Here is a 24,196-nt window from a genome sequence, read left to right on the forward strand (position 1 = left end):
AACTGCACTGGCCAATCTTGGAAAACACTTAACCCTTTGCATGCTGGGAAATTCGTCGTCTGCAAAAATGTCGTCTGCTGAATTTCTAAAAGTAGCATTTTCTTTGATTTTTTTCAAAGAATACTATCAGAATAGCAAACAGTTTGGATCCTGATGAGACGCCACGTTCTGTGGCGTCTCATCTGGATCCAAACTGTTTGCAAAGGCCTTCAAAATTCGGTTCCAGCACTGAAAGGGTTAAGACAGATGCACCAATCCCAGTTTTCCCAGAGTGAGGCTCAAATAGTCTTGCTATGGAAAAGTATTTAATTCTGCCTTAACTGGCAACACCCACATGTATATTAGTGAATACATGTACAAACTCAGGTCCAAGAATTTGTAAACATTTTCTCTGGCAAAAATGCCTTCACATGTAATCTAATAGATTCAAGCTATTAATTTTTTTTAAATTTTTTACTACTACAAGTATGTCCCAGAATATAAAATACTGTTCCTTCAAATCACCATAATTTTTAATCAATTCTGTCGAATCTAAAACCCATTTAAATCTACATTAAGTACAATTTTAAGTATATGGTCTAAAAACATGTTGTGTATGTTCATCAGTAAAAATGCATTTTGACTTTTCTTGTGACTTCCACATTCCATATAGCATTCATGCATCAACTTGTAACATCTACCATGCATGTCAAATCATTGGAACAATCCAAACAAAAATGTTAAATAAATGAAAGTATATATGCAAAAAATAAAAATAAATAAATTTAACAAAATTTTCAGCAAGACAGGGTTCGTGAAAATTTGGATAATGAATACTACTTACTCCAACTTTTCTGTCATCCTTTTAAGCAAATACAGATGTAAAGATTGGTTTGAGAATATGACATAAGTGGCTGTAGGAAATGAGAGAGAAACAAATGTGAACAAGAGATGTGTTCGTCAGAAACACAATGCCCCCTATTGCGTCGCTTTCAAAAATAATATTGATTTTTTTTTTACCTTTGACCTTGAAGGATGACCTTGACCTTGAACTTCCACCACTCAAAATGTGCAGCTTCATGAGAACGCCGCTTTGAAAATAAATAAATATTTGTTTGACCTTTGACCTTGAAGAATGACCTTGACCTTGAACCCCCACTCAAAATGTGCAGTTTCATGAGAATGCCGCTTTGATAAAATTATTTTTACCTTTGACCTTGAAGGATGACCTTGACCTTGATATTCCACCACTCAAAATGTGCAGCTTCATGAGATACACATGCATGCCAAATATCAAGTTGCTATTTTCAATAGTGAAAAAGTTATGGCCAATGTTAAAGTTTTTGGACGGACAGACACCATATATTTGACATTTTACCTTGAAGGATGACCTTGACCTTTCACCACTCAAAATGTGCAGCTCCGTGAGATGCACATGTATGCCAAATATCAAGTTGCTATCTTCAATATTGAAAAAGTTATGGCCATTAAAGATTTCGGACGGACGGACAGACTGACAGACTAACATACTGACTGACACACTGATGGACAGTTCAACTGCTATATGCCAACCTACCGGGGGCATAAAAAGTTATGGCCATTAAAGTTTTCGGACGAACGGACAGACTGACATACACACATACTGACATACTGACACACTGACGGACAGTTCAACTGCTATATGCCACCCTACCGGGGGCATAAAAATGTGTGTTACTGATTCAAAGTTGTAGACAAAATATTATCTATAAGGTTATTCATTTGATATGAATTTTTTTGTTTACAAGGTGCTTTATTTTTTTCATTGAAATCTTCGATTCTTCTTTGAACTTTGTTAGTTACTTCATTGACAATATACGTTTAATACTAATAACAAGAGATCTCAGCTGAGTTCAAGTGACACCAAATTTTTCAAGACTTTACTTATTGTCCTAGTTTTAAACTCCACTTGATACAGATTGAAACATGGCCTTGATATTTTCAATATTTAGGCTTCTAAAAGAGTGGTCAATATTTATTTTAAGAATGACCAGGTGGGTAAGTGACTCCACTTGAAGCAGATTTGAATTAAACCTAAATATTATTGAAATAAAAATTCTAATCAAGTGTCAGCAAGATTGATTAACAAATGTGGCTCAAATTTAGAATCTAATAAGTTTTATAATTTTTATGGTGGCATGGAGAACAATTACTGTTTTAGCCCATCCATGGACTTTGCCTGTACTTACCGTAATCATGGGGTCATCGTAGAAAAAAGTTGCTAAGTCCTTCACTCCATTGAGAAAACCTCTGCAATATCAAGACATGTTCATGCATCAAAAAATTTAATTTTTTATACATAAACAAAACTGGATACTTGGGTAAACATAATTTAAAAAAAGCTAATTTTTGAGGTACTTAAATTCTCTCAATGTTTTTCACTCATGTTTGTTTTACATGATTCCACTCCAGTATTAATTTATATAAATCTTCCATATTTATTTAGAACACAGCCTTAAGTAAGCTTAGCACGCTGTATTTTTACCTTTAACCTCTACATCAACAAGAGCAATTAGTATGGCCTTCAAGGTGGCATTTAAAGGTAAACTAGCCACGTACCCGTTCTTGACACACACTTTGACAGGGAAGAGGACAACCAATGAGCGAGGCATGGCAGTGCTCCAGCTAGGATTTGAAAAGGGCAGGGGGGCTTTTTTGTCAAAAGGGCACATTGGACGCGCAGTATTTTGTCAAAAGGGCACTTTCGAGCGCGGGGGTGTTTCTGGAACGCTTCCTCTTGCATGTTAATTTATATGTTATTAATAATTGTACGAATATTTTATTCCCATTTTCATTAAACAATTCAAATACAATGTCTACAATAAGAAATATATTATTTACAATGTATTGTAATAAAAGATTTATTAATCATCATATATAAAAAATAAAAAATAATTATTTTTTTTGTTTTTTTAAGGGCAGGGGGGCCCTTAGAAGGGCAGGGCGGAGGTTCAGGAGGGCAGGGCGGAGGTTCGGGAGGGCAGCCTCAGGGCGGGGCGCCCTTCAATTTAGGCCTCGCTGGAGCACTGCATGGTGTAGGGGTGATAACCCTGGGTTATGGTTAGGGTTAAGGTTAGGGTTAAGGCTAACCCTAACCCAAACCCGACCCCTTAACCTCTTACCCCCCCCATGCACATTAAAATACCATGCCTCGCTCGTTGTCGTTGTCCTTTACCCTATTGCATTGAGGGCATCTTTTCTACCAATTAATTACAAAATGTGTTCCTATATAGCAGCGTAAGGCTGTTTACAGGCATGGAAATTTCGTGAGCAACAGATGGATGTATCAACAAACAAAATAAAATCCTAGGTTCTTGTACTGTTGTATTCAGACAATAGTGAATTAAAAGTAACATTTTGTTTAGGCAGTATGACCGTAGGTTTCCATCTATAGCGCGCAGTGTTTTACCTCCAAAATTCAAATTAAAAAGCTGGTGCGCGCTATACATTGATACAACGCTATCCTGGCTGCTAAATTGGTAAAAAATATGTTGTGTAATCTTAAATAATCAATATGGCCGCCATGTTTTTTCCCAGAAAACTACCACCCTATAATTGTACAGACTGAGGGGCCATTGTCGAAACAACAAGAAGTCGCTACTGGTAGATATGAATGCGGTAGAAGAAGTTTTGGTCAAAAATAAATTTGTTTGAATAAACTTGCGGACATTTCTTTGTTTGTGTTTCTACACTTCTTTATTGATGAATTCCGATGGGGATTGTTGTCGACATTCCGGAGAGCAGGCAAGGGTAGGTGCGAACGAGGTCTTTTTTGCGGGTAATGGTAGGTGTGAAAGGAGGTCATTTTGCACTTAGTAATTGGTAGATGTTATTGAGTTATATGTGCCACGACTTGTTAAGACGCTAATTGACATTTGAGACACTAATTGACACTTTAGAACGTGAAGATATGCAATTGCATTTTGTGTGTATAAATATTGAACGTTCAACAGTGGTGTACCTCAACAACTGTATCCCTGTCTCCCATGCGACATTCATATTTACCGGTAATGCCCATGCTTTCCCCGAGGAAAAATCACATGATGTACACTTATTCTTATATTTTCTCACGCTTTTCACGAAAGGCACGTGGACTATTAATCTTTTGCTAGAAAATTACAAAATTGTCAGAAAAGAATAGTGCTATGCAACCCATGCTCCTAATCATAATAACGCTTCCTATTTTGAATGCTTAATTAAGCTTTCCAATGCCCGGGATTATTGGATTGTGCAATAGTAAAATGGCGGTCATTTTCGGTCCCATTTGGTGGTTTTATTGTCTTTAAATAATTGTTTCTCCATTTTTGCATTTAAAAAACAGCCTGCGCGCTATACACGGGAGCGCGCTATAAGTGGAAACCTACGGTAGTTCAGTCAGTTACTTACGATCCAGCATTGTTAAATGATTTCCCAGCATCTAACATGGTATTGCACAAACGAACAACCTGAAAGAACAAAAATGGTCCCCAGTAACTTTTGCAAATTTGATTATTTAATTGCCAGTTATCCTTAATGATCTCATTTGGCAACAAGAGACATATGCAAATGGATAAAAGAAAAAAAAATTAGCTACAACTTTTTATTGACAAAACCTCATAACATCATGTCCATAATGACAGGTGTTCTGACAGAAAAAGCTTCTTTTGGCAAAATAAAACTTTGAGCCAGATGGAGTCCTGGTCTGGACAATGTCGGCATTAATAAATTAAATGTTGATCATAAAGTCAGAAAAGAATTAAGGCGACTTACTCTTTCCAATTTGGCTTCCAGTTGCTCAATATCATTTTCTGCATTTTCAAGAGTTAACCTGCAACAAATCAATACACGGTATTGTTCAATCTGAAGATAAAATTTATAAGCATCAGCCATCACAGACCTTCCATCATTTTTTCTCTAAGGAACACATGCATTACCATACCAGACAAGCATAAGCTTGCAGGTCGCCTAGCGACCGGGAGGTCACGGAATCAATCCCCACCGTGGGAGCGTTCTTTAGATCTCCCCCAAAGACACCAAGTACTGGTTCTAGGCCCAGGAAATGGACTCAAGAGTGTTTACATGTATATAAGCCTTAGGCTTTAGATGCAATCGTGCTAAAATAAATAGGTTTTAACTAAAATAAATAGGTTTAAACTAAAATAAATAGGTTTAAACTTAAATAAATAGGTTTAAACTTAAATAAATAGGTTTAAACTAAAATAAATAGGTTCAAACTAAAATAAATAGGTTTAAACTATAATTAATAGGTTTAAACTAAAATAAATAGGTTTAAACTAAAATAAATAGGTTTAAACTAAAATAAATAGGTTTAAACTTTAAAGTAAGCATAAGCTTCAAAATCAAAACAGTCAAAGAGCTGACAGATATGAAAATGGGAACAATCAATTGGGTATTTCAAAAATTGTACTTGCAAAGAGATAAGTCCAAAATTGTACTAACCAAGAGAAAAAATAAATTTTCCGATGCGAGATGGGAGAATAATATTTATCACTACCTGAATGTGTGAATAACTTTGCTTCAATATTTGGTATATGTTTTCTGGAGATATCTTAAGATCAATTTCTATGGCAATCATTTATCTTTTGATAATCAAGCTCAATTGTCAAGATCCAACTTCTTTAAAAAATAAATTAATTAATTAGTCATAAATTGTGTCCTTTAAAAACAAAATCAACAAAATGCTATTTAAATTTACCAATTATTATTAACATAAGCCAGCCAGTCTCATATGAAAAATGTACAGGGCTACAAAAACATTTTCATTGTAACTTGAATAGTTTCAGAGATATTCATAAGCGAATCTTTGTTATATTTCAGGCCGATTCAGATTTTTTTATTGAAAAGTATCCGCCTGTGCCTAAAATGGTATTGTTTCTTTATAAATACTTCTGATTTACGTATCATATTAAATGTAATCTAAAAATGAACACAGATAAAAAACCTTTTGATTTTAACGTGAATAGTCTCAGTTATATTCATTATAAGCGAATCTTTGTAAAATTTCAGGTGTACACGGATTTTCTTACTGTAAATTAATTACATATCCGCCATTTCCTAAAACTGTTTTGTGTATTTATAAAAACTTCTGAGTTAGGTATCATTTTAAAGTAAAAATAAACTTATACACGGCTATGAAAACTTTTTGATTTTAACGTAAATAGTTTCGGAGATATTTATCAAGAATCATCGTAGCTTTTCAGGCCGATGCATATTTTGTTATTGAGAAATACATATCTGCCTTTTCCCTCAACTTAACAATGTATAAATTAGATTTCATGTTTAATGATACATTCGAATATTCAAATTACTCGAATACGGCTGTGGACGAATCGTATTCGCTATTCGCCACCTCCTGTACCGAATATGTGACGAATACAAACAACGTGGTTTCGAGTTTGAAAGTTTAATCATCTAATCTTTCCTTACAAATGAAGGTTCATACAATAAACCCCTATATTTAAATTTCTTCTCCTTATTCTGGCGTTTTTCATCATGTTAACCCCACCCACTATGTTACACAGTGAGATTATCAACAAAAATGTTGGGCACCGGTTAAATATTTACGACATTGAATTGAAAAATCTTTTGATGGTTGTTTAATGTTTATTTAGGTAAATACGAGTGATTTGATGATCAAACATACACACAAAGGATTAAAGGATTAACAGATGGAATTTCTTTTTTTTTTATCTTTACGACCATGATTGTGCAACTTATATCAACAAACATGGAACCTAGCATGTCAAGTTCCTTAGTTGTTCTACTCAAGGATTTTATTGGTCCTAGTAATGTTTTTTTTAAACTGTGTTAAAAGTTTAAGCTCTTCTAGTCAAGTGTTTTGTTATTTCAAAGTGTTATATTTCATATTTTCAGTATGCAATGATACTTAATTAATCAAATTGACAAATACTCATAGTTTCATACTACATAATGTCATGCCAAGTTGTCAGTATTACTTTTGTTCATTGAAATTCATATTCGCGAATTAATATTCGTATTCGCCACCCTGTATTCGTGATACGTATCATATTCGTCACCTAGTGTATTCATTACAGCCCTAATAAAAATCTATAGCTGAAAATAAATTAAGGGATTTTAATTGAAGTAGTTCAGAAGATATTCAGTGGAGAAACTCTGAAAAATTTCAGGATGTGGCATACTTTTTTATTGAAAAGTTAATACATGCCTGTGCTGTAAACCGTAATTTTATTTAAGTTCTTAATCAAATTTTTTTTTTAAATTAATATAAAACACTAATGGCTGAAATAAAATGGATGAAATTATATAAAACTGTTCTGGCAATGTTCTATATATAGAGTGTTCACGCGGCATTGGAGAGCGAGGTGAACTCGATAAAACGCTCGGCGTTACGCCACGTTCGCTAATTCCCGCGGCGTGTATTACTTTAGCCTAGTTGGTAAATGCAGACAATTTCCGTTCTTATCAGTGACCGCCGCGTTAGCAGTGTGCCACTGGGCATGCCAAAAAAATAAAAACATTGTAATAATAAATTGTTTAAATACTGTAGTACATGTATAAAAAAGAAAATTGTATAGAAAATTAATATATGTTTTAATTCACAGGTACGTCTACAATATGAATTAATACGCCAGGTGATCGTTTAAAGTTTATAAGGATAAATGTTCCGTAAAATTTCCAAATGAGAATAATAGTTAGTAATCCAAAACACACTACAATTTTAAATGTTTACACGACGTTTACAAATGCTTCCAATATACAGTCATCATGTATATTTCCCGACAAAAGCGCACGAAAATTAATGTTGCAATGTACAAGGTCAAGGTATACTCCTGCAAAGCGTGCGTGTATTGATTTTTTGATACAAACCTTGTAGTGCAGAGAACACTTTATTCTGTTGATTTCGGTTAAACGCTTCTTTGGTATTTTTTAACAAAATTATATAGCGAATAAGTTGATATTTCCTCCAAAATAATTTCAAATCGAGCACACAAAATCTTTATTGTTACGGTATTTTAGTAGAGTAATTATTTTAACAGTAATTGTACTGTAAACTGATTAAAGAAGACATCTGGGCGGAACTGGATTAAGTGTTCGACGTTATGAAAACACGCAAAGCTTGTCTACTGACCTATTGTGTAGACTGCTGTCTGCGGTGTTTTGACAAAAGGGATTAACATGTGTGAATGTCACTCTGCCGATTTGGTTCATAATTACTGGTAAAAATTGTTTTGAATGTCGACGCAATTAGAATACAACTGTGAATATTTAATGCAACTATCAACTCAATAGTTACCACCTTCTTTTAGCAATCAATGGAATAACCTACCTACAAAGAGAAAATAAATGCATTAGTGAGCAGAGAATCGACTTTGTTCCAACAATTAAAACCATTCCTTATGCATTCGTTGAACGTGTTTACTTGAGTAAGTTATGCTTTCAGACAGGAAGCGGCTTTCCTTGATAACTTCAAACTGTCAATCCACACAGATTTGCAAGACTTTTTGGGTCCTTGGTCATTTGTTTACATGTTCAGTATAGAAAAAACACCTGCTTACATGAAAACTTTGGATGAAATTTGGATGAAATTATCAAAATAAAAACAATGTTGCAAACTGTGATTATATATTAATTGGTAAGTATCAGTTTAAAGACAACATTTTGTTTGTCGTAAATCAACGAGTTTTCTATACAACTACTTCTACAACCACGTGGGGATCGATCTATCTTGGTTATTTTTGTAATGGTAAATTATATATATATCAATAAATATATATACAGTACAGGCAAAGTGTACTTTGACAAAAACGCGTGTCCGCGGTGTTCAATTTTCCCGATGGGTGACATTTCGCGGGGGCGGACACGCTACTGACCGCGGTGTTCGGTGAACACCCGTAATTGCCCCGATTGCACGCTATCGTTAACGGGAACACCCGCGATCACCGCGATGCTGCGCAGCCACCGTAAACACCTGTCTGCGAGGGTCATTAACACGTTTTAAATGTACATGTACATGTACAAAATAAAATCATATACTTCATGTACATGTAGATACATGTATTATGTGCACATTTTTATATGTACTTAGATTCGGGCAGTAAGTTAAGTGGGAAACTAAAAATAAGCGTTTAGATGATCAAAACAATTAACTTGTATGGTGTTAATCAATGCAATTGCCCTTTTTGTTTTCACAAAATTGGGTTTCATTTTTCCCGATTTCCAGAAAATGACTTGTACATGAAATCTAAATATAGTGTGTTACAGCATGTTTGATTTTTATTTTATTCAGATGAAATGTCAATTCCAAATCATTAGCGAGCTACCCCGGTACTTGAGAAGAAATTCACTACGAAACTTTAAATCGAAATTGAAAGATCCCAATGTTGTCTGCGCTACGAAGATTTTGTGTCAAAAATAAATACACCCACGCCAATTTTCGCGCGCTTTTTACGATTCAGAACAAAGAAAATGAAAATATCATGGGCATATATACATGTATTTATTTGTGGCTACAATTTGTAACAGAACATGAACTCTACACAACGCGCATATTAGGCGTCAGGTGATTAACGAATGTTGGAATACACCTGTTCTGATTGGGCGCTTATTTTATCAAATCTTTAAATAGAAACATATGCAGAAATTCATTTGATAGTTTAGAGATATGGCGAACGTTTGTGATTTTTGCATTTCTATCACACTTTTATCGTCAACATTGACCAGAATTTGCATGAAATCGGAAATCTCGGGTTTATCGGGTAATGGACAGAGACGGGAATTTTTGCATGTATGCGGTAATCGATTGTGATTGTTCGTAATCGTTGTTAATTTTTTAGACACCAAATGACACCTATAACATTCAAACGCACAGTAGATTCTTTCTGCAAATTGCTACTGACCTATATGTTTATGTTTAATTATTTTATTTCTAGCGAACACGATGAACACTGCGGTAGATATTATGGGTCCGCGTTGATTCGCGGTGTCCACCTTATGGAAAACAGCCCCAGCGAATATTTGATCTGAACACCCATCGCGGGGGTCGTTTGGTAAGCGAACACCGTAAAATGAACACCGCAACGAGTGGCGTTTGTCAAAGTACACGTTGCCACTACTGTATGTACTTGTAATACATGTAAATGGAATTTTATTTGAAAATAGGGAAGTCAAACAAAGTTAAATTGATCGTTATCTGGTAAAACGCGGAGTTTCCCCCGAGTTGCCAACGCCGAGGACCGCCGCGTCGGCTTATCAGTTTTGCCGATCGTTAACTGCCGCGTTCAAAATCATGCAAACGTCGCGTATTGTGGGACTTTCTTAATCTCCCTCCAGGTCAATCCCCGCGAAGTAGCGAGGGAAATTAGGGAAAACGCGTGGAGTGTACTGTAAGTGTGAAAACAATATCGCTAATTAAAATATACAATTTGAATGTGATAGCAATGCCGTACATTGATCTATTCACACCTATTAAGTAGTTATGTAAAGGTGTAATCAACTATAAATCATTTCGCCGAACCGGTTTAACTCCTACTATTTATAATCAATTCGCCGAACTGGGGTTGTTGAAACCTCCATAAACAAAAAACACATTGAAAGTGGAATAATTTTCTCCTTCTTAACCTTAACATATATGTTAACTGTTAAATCTGTTTCTGTTAATGCTTTTCCTATTACAATTAATAAATATCCATGACATAGCATGTAACCACAAATATCATAACAAATGTAAACAAAATCATGACACTCATCAGCTGACAAATCCAATCATCAACAAACCTGAACTTTGGCGAGTCCTTCAGGCACTCTTGAAAATCAAGGTTACACTTCATCTTAGCTTAATAAACAGCATTTAATGTGTTCTCATTTTTAGAATACGATACGCAGGAAATTCGTAATTAAATAAATATTTCAAGAATTTTACAAAATTAGTAATAACGGAAGTGATCCTCCTCCATCATTGATACAGTAAAATAACGTTCGACTTCTTCGATCGTCGTCATCATAGGCTTCACATAACTATCTAAAGCTTGTTGCAACGCTTCTCACAATGTTTACATTTTGCTTGGTACGTATAATTTCATTGGTCTATGCTGACGTTAAATGTTAAATATACTTCCTGAAAAAAACATGTGATATGTGGATGGACAGACGGGGAGATTTTGTTACGCAACCCAAGATATTTACATATATGCAAAACACCATTAACTACTTGACAAGGTTCCGCGTAACTCCTCCGCTGATCGGACTGAGCCCGGATATAGGATTTTAGAGAGTGGTGTCATTTGTGCAGCAGATAATTAGGGCGCCAATACTCTTTTACGTGGTACTGTTTTTTAATAGTGACGGGAACACTCACTTCTGACTTTAGCAGCCGGGATTAAATTTTGGCTCCTAGCGCATGTATTTTGTCGGTGATCAGCATACCTAGCTGAGAGGTGAGATATGTTTTGGGTATGCGGGCTTCGCCACACAACAAACAACGAAATAAAATTGAATATCTTTTCATTAAACCTTTTTGGGCCAGTTCAAATTTGAACAGAAACCCTTGTGTAGGTCCCTGGTTTGAATTGGCCTAATCGTTGACACGTGTTCAACAGTTGAACAATTATCAAACTTAGCACACGTCATCATCTTCACTTTCGAGAGCTTCTTTATGCTTATGTTTTTCGGCTGAGGCTAGCTGAATAAAAGACGACATTAAAAGTGTAACACATCTTACCATTCATTTACAAAGTTTATTGTTACACGTTAATGAAATATACACAAAGTGAAACTTAAGCTGCACGAACAGAAAATAACCGATATTATATTATGTGATATGATATTTATAAATCAAGAACACGATTTGAAAACAGAACGACACAGAACATAAGCAATAGAGACAACGCAGAAATCCACAACAACACACGCACATGGCTGGCGCCACCAACCTGGAATGGAATAGGCAAAGCATATGGGGGGGGGGGGCAATGTTTTTCAAATATTTCATAATTGGCACAATTTAAGTTAAAAGGCAATCACTCTGTTAATTTACTGAACTGGGGAGGGTGTAGGAGGGGTGTCCCCTCCTGTCGTTGATTTTTTTAAAAATGGCATCTTGAAATGACGCAATTTCATGCTATCTTATCAGCATTTTGCATGATAAAAGTGCATGTAAAACAAACAAGAACTTTAGTTCAGACATCAAGTGTGACAGACATACAGACACACAGGGGTAAATCAAATGTCTCTCACACCACTAAAGTGGTGTGAATCATAATCTTTATCCAGAAATGTTTACAGTGTTAGATGGGTGGACCTCTTAATTAACCATGTTGTCGAATGGGGGAGGGGGGAGGGTGCGGGAGGGGGCCCCCTCCTGTCGTCGATTTTTTTTAATGGCACCTTGAAATGACGCAATTTTATGCTATCTAATCAGCATTTTGCATGATAAAAGTGCATGTAAGACAAACAAGAACTTTAGATCAGACATCAAGTGTGACAGAAAAACAGACACACAGGGGTAATTAAAAAGTCATTGATAAACCTTTTTTACAAATTATAAAAATAACATTTTAACAACACTCTTTATTTCAAGTTCTATCAATGCGGGTCGAATGATGATAGAGCGGTAGACTTTTGCTCCATGGCTCCAGGGGTCAGTGGTTCGAGTCCCATTGAGGTTTATTTTTTTTTAAGTCTTTAATTATATTCTTGTTTTTTTATTGGAGATTTTTAGACCCAATGTTAACATTTATCAATATAACGCATTTAATGACAAACTTCAATACATGCCAAAATCTGTGAAAAGGCCCCTTTAAATTCATCAAAGAAACTTACCGAAAAATTAATGAGCCATTTGTAAACATTTACCTATAGCTAATCAAATAGAGAAGCTTATCACTTACAGTCAGTGAAGCGTGCAGTTTAGCTGGCGAAGGTTAGATCGTCTGTACACATGCCTGGGGGCTGATCACACAAATTGACAGCTGTTTATGGCTTAATTAGGGGCATATGACAGGAAATACACAAGTGGATTGAAACTATATGGGGCTCGTTTAAAAAACAAAAATCGTATCTTCCCAGCCAGCTGGGGGGGGGGGGGCTTTAGCCCCCTAGCCCCCCACCTAAATACGCCTCTGAATTACTGTCTAACTCCTCTTCCGGGTATTATTTACAGGAAATAGATGTAGATATTTGACAAAAAGGAAAAACACAATTATTCTGTGTATTTTAATGTTAGCGACGGTATAATACGAATAATTTATTACAATAATATGTTATACGAGGAGAGAGAGAACAAGAAATATGTTAAAAAAAGATATACGGCGTTAAATTGTTGTTGAAGTCAAAAATAATATTTATCATGGTATTGTTGAAAACACATTAAGAATCTATTATTGACATACCGTATCGCTTAATATCTTCATTTAACATATTTCTGGTCTAAAGAAAATTCCAGTTCACATAAAGCGCCTATATTATATAACGATTATTGTACTGGCCGCGAACTGACCCAGATACCTTGTGGGTTGAAATGCAATGCATTTAAGATAGGCCACGCTTCCACTGCTGAAACGACAGCTTGTTTAAACCTTTTTACTTTTAATGTTCATGTTCAATTTCGAAAACAATTAAAAATGTTTTGGCCAAAACGAATATCAGGATTTGGAAAAACGATACTTTTATGAACTTAAATATACTAGTACAAAGACAGGAATATGGAAGTAATAACTAAATATGAGAACATAGCCTTTAAGTACAAACGCTCTGGCGCTGGCAATCCTCTGAAAATAAAAGAACAGAACAGAACTGTTCTGTTCTGTTCTGTTCTGAAAATAAAAGGTGCACGCACAAACTGCATTGATGTCGAGAGTTGAGTGTAAAACTGTTCTATCTATCAAGCCTTTTCATTAGAGATAAAATTGTTTCATGCTGAACACGCAGTAAAACAGTGTTACAAAGACGCGGTCATGTTTCCAATGTTCTGGTGGTATGTTCAAATCAGCCAATTGAATAAATGAAGTGTATTCATTCGTATCTAGCCGCGGGAAATTTTATTTAAATTTTATTGGACACTTACAAAGGTCAGGTAAGGTGAAAAGCTGTCTTATACAGCTACGTCGAAAAATAACTTCTTACGCCGACTAAGGGAAGCAACCGATATGTAAAGTACGACCTATACGTAGCTTCAGTAATCTCCCCTGAAATATAAGATATACTTTGACACGGTAGGTAAAGGGGGCGTAATCACGTCGTTATGAATGATATCAACATCAAACATTTTCAGTAAAACAATCGAATTATCGAGCCATAAACTACACGATAATTACCAGCTAACAGCTGTGTAAAACACGTCAGGCTTCCCGAGTATTTGTGTACACGTTGTTAGAGGAAGTAAAACAGATTCTCCACTGATGGACACCGCTTTCGATTAATTAGCCATCAACATTACAGGTACGTTACCTAACTTACCTTTATTGACTTGTAACAATGTATTGACAGTTGAGGGTAGGTCTAAATTGCATGTATTATAATATACAGTTTCCTTTGTATTATTTATGCAACGACTTCAGAAGTTTAAATCGCCCATAGTTGGATAACATCAACACGTGTTATGTACACATGCTTATATTTAGACTTTAGTTTCAATGAACATGAATAGTATCGACTCTATCATTCGCGCAGTCAGAACATATAAAGCGTGGCATTATAAGGTATCGAAGTAATAATTACTTATTACTGTTATATTATACCGTTTTCTTTTAGGTATATTGCATGTGTATCCGTACTTATCGGACCTCTAAATGCATTCAACTCAATATTTGAAGTGAAACCATTAAAAACCGCTCATTTTTTATATGCCAATATATAGCTAAATATGTATTTTTGCCATCCTATGCACGAACTGAGCTTATTACTAAATAAACTTGGAAACTGGGACATAACAACAAAAACTTAATTCAAATTAGTATCATGTACAAAGTTTCTCATGAAATCGGCCCGTCTAAATGGTTGTTACGGTTTTTACTATGCACATCTATGTGGTATTTACAATTCATAGTGTCAACCTGGGGTGAACATGAAATGAATACTTGTCACTAATAAACAGTAAATATATGAAAACTTGTAAAAAATGAAAAAATAACTGTCTTGCACTTTTTTTAGGGTTTTTCAAGTGGAGTCATTTATTAAAGGCACGATGCAATGAGGAGGGAAACTACTACGAGAATATTAAGGGATATAATTATATGTATGCAAAGTTTACGAAAGATCATTATGTACACGCTTTCAATAATCAGTCTGTATTGCTGTACTATATTTATAAGTGAGTAAAGCAGCTAAATTGGTCTGACAATCAAAACTATGCGATACCGCCTTAAAATCAATAATTACACAAGTAAGAAATAATTGCCCTCATTCGAAACCGGGATTTCGGAATCAAAAATCAAATCGTTTCTACTTTACCGTTCAGGCTTTTCAATTAAACGGCATATTTAAAACACAATGTAGGCACTACACTTATTTGGCAAATCCAAATCGATGAAAAGCGTTACAAACGCTTTATTATTTTACAGATTTACCAATTTATATTGGCTATTATCAATAAACATACATACATTTTAATATGTTCCTTTGTCAGAACTGTTATGTGCTTGTTTGATAATAATGCATAGATTATTTTCCGAATCTATGACTTAAAATGTCAATTTGTCAAGCTACGAGCGAGTCTCTTTAACAGTATACGAAACTAGAGACGACAACCAGTGTGTTTATTTGCAATAACACACACATGCCTTCCGCACTAGAAGCGACAGTCGCGCAAATGCGTGCATTAACATGGGGCTCCGACAATTTAATATTTACATCTTGCTATCACGCGCAGCATTCGTGTCGCTTTGAACACGTTAAAGTAAACTTCAGTCGCTACGTATTAAAACTCCCAGTTATACAGACTGCGTTCGAGCGGTTCATTTTGTGTACATACTGCTCAATACATCCAGGAAGAGCTAGAGGCCACTTGTGGTTATAGGTTTTAGGTTTATTTCAAAATACATTAGGCTTGAAGCCCATGAGTACACATACATTTAACAGTGTAGTCAACAGTGGTCAATGACATACAGGCATATGCATATATAATTTGTTTGCAATATAAATTAAGATTTAACAATAAAAGGAATTTGTAACACTAAAGACATGCATATTGAAAATAAACAGATATTTTTAACAGGTATATATATATATATATATATATATATATACATGTATATATATATATATATATATATATATATATATATATATATATATATATATATATATATATATATATATATATATATATATATATATATATATATATATATATATATATATATATATATAACAGTGTTTACCGTTACAAACTAATTTATGGTAAGTATATAATATGCATATTGTAGAGTCGTATCTTATTCAAATAAACGTGAGTGTTGCACGAAAATGTATACATAAAGCGTTTATTGCTATGTCAGACTACAAATAGACAGTAGTATATGTAGAGAAACTATTGATAAGGTAATTCTGTTCTAAGTTTAGCTGCTTTAAATATAAATGTTGAAAAAAAATAAATAGTTTTTGCGTTGTCAGTTTGTAAGAGTTCGATAAATTTTAACATATTTTTGTGATTCCAATAGTATCTATGAATATATTGTTTTCTAAGACTATACAAAACTGGACATTCGAGTTAAAAAATATTATATAAAGAAGTTGTTCATTGAATGGTCTTATCAGATAGACTGTACAATTTGCTTATTTGCTTTTAAATGATGATGCTAATATCAGCGTTCAAATGTCGATCTTTAATTGCTCTCATGTTGCAATGCAAGTACCACACCCATGATGCAACTTAAAGGGATCTTTTCACGGTTTGGTAAATTGACAAAATTGAAAAAAGTTGATTCAGATTCGCAAATTTTCGTTTTAGTTATGATATTTGTGAGGAAACAGTATTACTGAACATTTGCCATAGCCCAATAGAGCCATTATTTGTATCTTGACGATTTGAATACCTAAAAATTATAAAGCGTTGCAACGCGAATTGATTGAATAATTTGGAGAGTTCTGTTGTCTTCGGTTATATTTACGAAACTACGAAGATTGCTTATATAAGGTATAAAATACCTACACTGTGTAGCCCCGGCGGAATTGTCGAGAGGGCTAATGCGTTATTACTTCAGACTGAATCCAGGACTCCGGGGGTCACTGGGTCGAGCCCTGGTACCGGCTACTTTTTTTTCTTTTTTTTTGAAATGTTATTCTTGATTTTTTACTGGATATTTTAAGATCCAATGTTTACATTTATCAATATAAAGCATTTAATGACAAACTTCAAAATATGCCAAGATCTGTGAAAAGGCCCCTTTAAACGAAGGTTTAAAGGTAATTCCTAAATGGGCGATACGACTAAGTAACACACATTATTTTGAGCTAAGCAAACATGTATGATTAAGAAAACGTTTGTTATATTTTTGTGTATATTTATAAATAATCAATAAGAATATGTTCATGTTTAAAGGGACCTTTTTGACGTTTCGTCAAATTGACAAAATAAAAAAAATGTTTCAGATTCGAAAATTTTCTTTGAAGTTGTGCTGTTTGTGAGGAAAAGTAATACTGGACATTTACCATGCTCTAAAATATCCATTATTATGCATCCTTTGACGATTTAAAAACCTGAAAAGTATAAAGCCTTGCAACGCGAAACGATGGAATAATTTAGAGAGTTCTGTTGTTGTCGTTCTATTTTTATGTCCCCCACCACAATAGTGGGGACATATTGTTTTTGCCCTGTCTGTTGTTTTGTTGGTTTGTGTGTTTGTTTGTTCCAACTTTGCATTTTGCCATAACTTTTGCAATATTGAAGATAGCAACTTCATATTTGCTATGCATGTGTATCTCATGGAGCTGCACATTTTGAGTGGTTCAAGGTCAAGGTCATCCGTCAAGGTCAAATGTAAAAAATATAGCTTCAAAGCGGCGCAGTTTAATAAATTAAGCAATCATCGTAGTGTCAAACAAGATATGTGTTTGTCAGAAACACTAAGTATAAAATACTACACTCATTGTATGAACACGGATGGCCGAGTTGTCTACGCATTAGCCTTTTACTCCAGGGGTCAGTGGTTCGAGCACAGCTGAGGGTTTCTTTTTTCTTTCTTTAATTGTATTCTTGTCTTTTACTGGAGCCTTTTAGGTTCAATGTTTACATTTATCAATGTTAAGCATTTAATGACAAACTTCAATACATGCCAAAACTGTGAAAAGGTCCCTTTACAGCCTTTATAACGTTTTTCGCGTCGATAATAAATACCATCATTTTTGTTTCATATGTATTTGTCCATGCTATACTACTAAACGGAGGAGATTTCTCGATAGAAGATTTCACATTAGACCTTCTTTATATGAATTCAGTTCTTTAATGGGACCTGTTAACGCAAATGTTCTTAAAAATGTTTCAAACTATATATAAAATATGCACTAGATATAAGACAATCTGTTACCGTGTAATACATGTACAAGTGTATGTTACGCAGTCTGCACACTGTATTTGAATCAATATTTGTCTTTTACTGTAAAATAACAATACCATAACAAACTGACCACTGATATTTTGTATTTAATCACATTTCTTTCTATACTATGTACTCTGTACTGATCTCGAATAAAACGCTTGTCTTGTCTTAAAGGGGCGGTCAACCAGATTGCTATATATCACGAAGAAAAGTTCTAAAATACCGTATTTTTGCAATTATTATTTTATATTGATTAAGATATCACGACTGATATATTACATTACTTGAAAAATGTTGTTTAGACTTGAACAATGTTGTTAAGTTTTCATATTTTCAGTTTATTCGGTAATAAAATTTTACTGTGTATGTCTATCAAGGTAATTTGGAGAGTTTTGTTGTTGTCGTTATATTTTGTGAAACTACGAGGATTGCTTATATAAAGTATAAAATACAACTCTCATTGTATGAGCTTGGATGGCCGAGTGATCTGAATTGGAGACTTTTTACTCCAGGACTCCAGGGGTCAGTGGTTCGAGCCCTGTTGAGGGTTACATTTTTTTTAAAATTTTATTCTGGAGGTCTACTGGCGATTTTTAGATCTAATGTTGAAATTTATCAATATAAAGCATTAAATGACGGTATTTAAGATTTTTTTTCTTTTTTTCGTGCAGTTGACCGCCCCTTTAATATAGCGTCAGATTGTGATTCACGTTATATACAAGCTCATTATTAATATTGGACATTAATAGAAACACGTGCCTGTATATCATTGCTTCTGAGGCAAAACGCACATCGATTACAATAATAAAAATGTATAGGTATGTGGCTCGCTAGTTTCCAGGCTATACTTTCCAGAAACACGTGTTGACCGTATTTTATTGTTGTGCACCTATGAAGACCTTAACGTTGGTTTTTAACAGTAAACACGGCCAATTTAGTTGGATATTTTTAATTAATAATATCGTATACGTTACGAATTTCCATTTGGTACATGTTAATTTTATATACTTATTTATAATAATGCTCTGACTTTGTTGTTTTATTATTACAAATCTTAGTCTTTTTATGATAATATATACTGAATTTTATTATCTTTATCATTAGTTATAAGACATGGTTTTTGTTAAAGCATGTGAACGTTTTGGTTCTTATTTGCGTCACAGTTGTGTTGACGTTTGACGTCATTCACTATGTGTTTACATTTTGACGTCATTATACAATTGTTTTGTTTAGTTACATAAAAGAAATGCATTAAATTTTTAAAACATAATTTGAAAACGCCGATTACAGCTAAATATATCTGGAAACCTTTATAACGGCTAGATTGAACTTTACCGGTACGCAGTTGTTTACCACTATCGACAAAGCGGGGATTTGGGGGCGGTAGCCGGGAAGCCCCCGATACTAAGGAAATATATAGGATACAAAGGATTATTAGGTGTTGCGTTAGGTGTTAGGTGTTGCGCGCTTAGCAACGATAACATTATACGCTTTTACATTCTTTTTAACGTACCGGAAACGTTCAATAGTCCCTTTATTCCTTTTTGGTGCCTAAACTATTGATGATTGCTGTTGTACCAGTTAAGTGATACTTTTAGGAATGAACATTTTTCTCGATACTTTTCTGACTAAACGGTTCTGTTAGTACTGTCCTGACTAAACAATTATGTTGGAACATTCAGTACTTAACTTTTTTTTCTTGATACTTTAAGGACGGAACAGTTAAGTCGATACAACTTGACAGTTATTCTATACTTTCAGATTCCCGCTATGAAATGCGGAGAAGAAAAAAGCTGGGATTGAAGTTGCTGTTATTGGTGAGCTTATTTGCAGTTACGTGTAAGTACGAGCACCTTGCCTAGTTACGTGTAAGTACGAGCACCTTGCCTAGTTACGTGTAAGTACGAGCACCTTGCCTAGCTACGTGTAAGTACGAGCACCTTGCCTAGTTACGTGTAAGTACGAGCACCTTGCCTAGTTACGTGTAAGTACGAGCACCTTGCCTAGTTACGTGTAAGTACGAGCACCTTGCCTAGTTACGTGTAAGTACGAGCACCTTGCCTAGTTACGTGTAAGTACGAGCACCTTGCCTAGTTACGTGTAAGTACGAGCACCTTGCCTAGTTACGTGTAAGTACGAGCACCTTGCCTAGTTACGTGTAAGTACGAGCACCTTGCCTAGTTACGTGTAAGTACGAGCACCTTGCCTAGTTACGTGTAAGTACGAGCACCTTGCCTAGTTACGTGTAAGTACGAGCACCTTGCCTAGTTACGTGTAAGTACGAGCACCTTGCCTAGTTACGTGTAAGTACGAGCACCTTGCCTAGTTACGTGTAAGTACGAGCACCTTGCCTAGTAAAGGTATTGGAATGTTGAATTGTACTATTTTACTTAAAGTGTGAATACTTGGTGCTAACGTGATTGGATGTAGCTGATTTAATTGATTTATATCAGACAGAAATGGAATGTTTAATAATCTCTACCATAGTTTATCGTGAAACTGAAAACCTACCAGTGTCCACAGTTAAAAGTAAAATAGCTAACGGTTGTTAAGCAATTACGTGTAAATAAACATCGCGAAGAAAAAAGCCGGCGAGCAAACATAAATGTACTATATATGATTCAAAACTAGTTAAACATCACCTTTGAAGAGCCTTTTTTCCATCTTGGTGCGTACACACCGGTATATCGTCACTACTGGCAATTGATAAGAAGTTAATGATTTAGATTACAAACAATAAGGTCTGTACATCAGTTTTATCCTATCATGTGCCTCATTAGACACTTAATGACGAGAAATTCGCGCATTTGAAAACCTTTTGGAAACAGAAACGTTGCTGTTATTTATGTTATTTAGGTCAAATGGTCCGTGTAGTTTATTTATGGTAAATCTGACAATGAGCTCTTTTATACTTCAGTAGATCCTCCCAGAGGATAAGCATTTTAATGACACGACCAGCAGCAAACGTAACACTTTTGCACTTGATATACATGTATTCTCATATATGCCCTCGTTAAAACGCTGTACACGTCAATTTTACGTTTTAGCAATATTCGTCCTGAAGATATGGAGAGAAGGAACGACAACCTCATCGAATCTCCCTCGAAGTCTTTTGACAAAATTACCGCCCCAGAATTTCAGCCTCTCCGACACAACTTTGCTGACACGAAAACTTGATCAAATGACCAAACAACGCGCCATCGCCTATAACTATGCAGTGGAAACCCGAATACAGGAGAAGGAAGACTTCTTATCAAAATACTGCAACTCACCGTTTGTGCGGACTACAGGGTCGGAAGGTTGGCTTATTTTATTCTGAAAGTATAATTGAGCCATGCTCTTTAAAAAAGGGGTTAAATTAATGTGCGTAGTGTCGTCCCAGGTTTGCCTGTGCAATCCGTTTCTTTAAACGACAAGTATTATTAAAGCGGACAGTGTCGTCCCTGATTAGCCTGTGCGATCTGCACAGGCGAATCTGGGGCGACACTTTACGCACATGCATTAAACCCCCTTTTCGCAGAGCACTGTCTTTATATTTTCAGACACAGGGATCGATAACGTTTTTAAAATATACCTTTTCCTCGTATTGTATTATACACCTTTGTAAATATTGAATTTTTGGAAAGAATATTACTTGACAAACATTGGTCGATTATCTGTTTATTGTGTTATAACAAATGCACTTCTTTAGGAAGTTTTAACACGAACACTGGAAAAGCTCCATGTACATTTAAATAATTATATTTGTAAATAGACGTATCAGCACAAACATTCTTTTTTATATAAAGTGTTGCGGAACATGAGCAAACTTTGGCCAAAGAATGTTAATACTGATTGTACTTGTTGACATATCTCGCATCAAATGGTCGGTGAGCAATTTTATGCCCATTTGGATCAGTAGACCATTTTGACAGGACTGAAAATCGCCACCAATAAAGCAGTCCGTTACTTTCTTGACTGTCTCTGGGCATTGGACATTGCATTGATATCAATATCTGCTATGTAACATCATATAAATAAATTAAACTTACTATTGTCAACGGTCATTTATTAAGGTTGCACACGTTTTATTGGTGACCCTTTGCGACAACAGCAATGTCACATTTCATTTTATATATTCGCATATGAGGCCTGCCGTTCACAAATTGCTCTTTACATTAACTTTTTAAATAAATTAATGTTTGAGCTACACATTTCTATTGTTTCAGGTTCACTTCCGGTCGGTTTCACATTGAGGCTCGTGCACGTGTTCACCCGTCATGGTGACCGCACATCAATGCATAAGCTACACGGCACTAATACTCAAAACTACAGCTGCAGTTTTCCACAGTGGTATAAAGATAGCGACGATGTGGCAAAATATTTCCCGTACAGTATGACCAGATTAGCCGGGAAGCACTCAGTTGAAGGCCATTTCCGAAATTGGGCTTTATATCCGGATAAACCAGTCTGTTCCGACTCTGAGCTGACCAGTCGTGGAGCATTGCAGCATATTAACTTGGGGAAGCATCTGAACGATCGATATATCAAAAGACATTCGCTTATTGATGCTAATGAAACTTTTGAGGAAAAACTTATACTGAAAAGCACAGGGTACTCACGCACCTACCAGAGTGCGACTGCGCTGATATACGGGTTATTATCTCAGTTTGATTTGTCAAAAATCCGAATAGAGCATTCCCGTAGCTTGCTTTTCTGCTCAGAAAGTCAACATTCCAATTTAAAATGTAAATGCCCAAGGGCTAGCGATTATAAAGAAAGAATTAGTAGAATTTCATCGAATATCAGCTCGAACAGGAAACAAAATACAGCTCTTAGGCGTAAAGTAGCCAGCGCACTCGGACTTGACCGCAGTGCCATTCCGTGGCTGTCGGCGATATTCGACGCACTGACGCCCGCGTTCTGCCACGGACTCCGCGAGCCTTTTCACTGTGGTGGCGATACAAGTAATACAGAGTGCATTGATTATTCGCTTATTAACGCGCTTTTTAAGGAAGTGTCGCAACAAGAAAAGATACGAATACGTGACCCTGAAAACGAGAACGTGGATCTCAAATATGCGTTATTAAGTACATACCCAGTTTTATTGGAAGTTCTTCGGCGCGTTCAACTGATCTCGAAAGATCTTATTTACGATGGACCGAAATTCGTTATTTATTCCGGACACGATGTTACACTGACGCCATTACTGGTTGCCCTAGGTATCTATGACAACAAATGGCCGCCATACGCATCGCGATTGGTTATTGAAGCAGTGACACGTGACAGCGATGGCGGCGTGTTTCTTAGATTTGTGTATAACGGCAAAGATAAAACGGATAGGGTGTCGTTTTGCAAAGACATTGTAGCGAAGAGATTGTGTCCACTGAAGGCAATCGTTGAATTTGTTAGTGCCGATATGCTCGGACAGTTTAACACAACGGGATATGAACAAGCATGCAGATATTAAGAGGAAAATAACTATTTCTACTTTTTGAATATAACGCGCCCTGCAAGATTTATATTAATTCTGATTGTTATACCGGGTCGTTGTGGTATGTATTTATCGTTAATGTTTGAATGACTATTGCTGTTATTTACGCCACGTTGTTTTATGAATTTTGAAATACTTTTTGAAATGAGATAAGGACAAACATACAGTGGTTCTTATACAACTATACAAAGTT

General features: G+C 35.4%; 2 protein-coding genes across 7 annotated transcripts in view; one reads left to right on the forward strand and one right to left on the reverse strand.

The window, feature by feature from the left end:
* Positions 1 to 15,774, reverse strand: part of LOC127880733 (arf-GAP with coiled-coil, ANK repeat and PH domain-containing protein 2-like) — a 103,746-nt gene extending 87,972 nt beyond the window's left edge. For 3 of the 5 annotated variants that reach the window (XM_052428100.1, XM_052428098.1, XM_052428097.1), the window contains exons 1-5: positions 10,774 to 10,953; positions 4,768 to 4,825; positions 4,405 to 4,463; positions 2,208 to 2,268; positions 824 to 841 (exon numbers count right to left, since the gene is read on the reverse strand). In XM_052428100.1, coding sequence (XP_052284060.1) covers positions 824 to 841; positions 2,208 to 2,268; positions 4,405 to 4,463; positions 4,768 to 4,825; positions 10,774 to 10,826 — 249 coding nt within the window. In that variant the 5' untranslated portion in view covers positions 10,827 to 10,953. Of the gene's footprint in view, positions 1 to 823; positions 842 to 2,207; positions 2,269 to 4,404; positions 4,464 to 4,767; positions 4,826 to 10,773; positions 10,954 to 15,596 lie in introns of those variants that run through there. The other 2 variants (XM_052428102.1, XM_052428101.1) reach the window with 2 other exon arrangements.
* LOC127880735 (2-phosphoxylose phosphatase 1-like) lies at positions 14,196 to 24,196 on the forward strand. Of its 2 annotated transcripts, none has more exons than XM_052428104.1 (4): positions 14,196 to 14,433; positions 20,292 to 20,369; positions 21,578 to 21,829; positions 22,739 to 24,196. In XM_052428104.1, the coding sequence occupies exons 2-4, from the start codon at positions 20,306 to 20,308 to the stop codon at positions 23,977 to 23,979; spliced, it is 1,557 nt and encodes a 518-aa protein (XP_052284064.1). In that variant the 5' UTR covers positions 14,196 to 14,433; positions 20,292 to 20,305; the 3' UTR covers positions 23,980 to 24,196. The 2 variants fall into 2 exon arrangements, with proteins under 2 accessions (XP_052284064.1, XP_052284065.1); XM_052428105.1 differs by lacking the exon at positions 14,196 to 14,433 and adding an exon at positions 19,711 to 19,867.

The sequence above is a fragment of the Dreissena polymorpha genome, chromosome 5 (assembly GCF_020536995.1).
Source record: "Dreissena polymorpha isolate Duluth1 chromosome 5, UMN_Dpol_1.0, whole genome shotgun sequence".
Classification (NCBI taxonomy): domain Eukaryota; kingdom Metazoa; phylum Mollusca; class Bivalvia; order Myida; family Dreissenidae; genus Dreissena; species Dreissena polymorpha.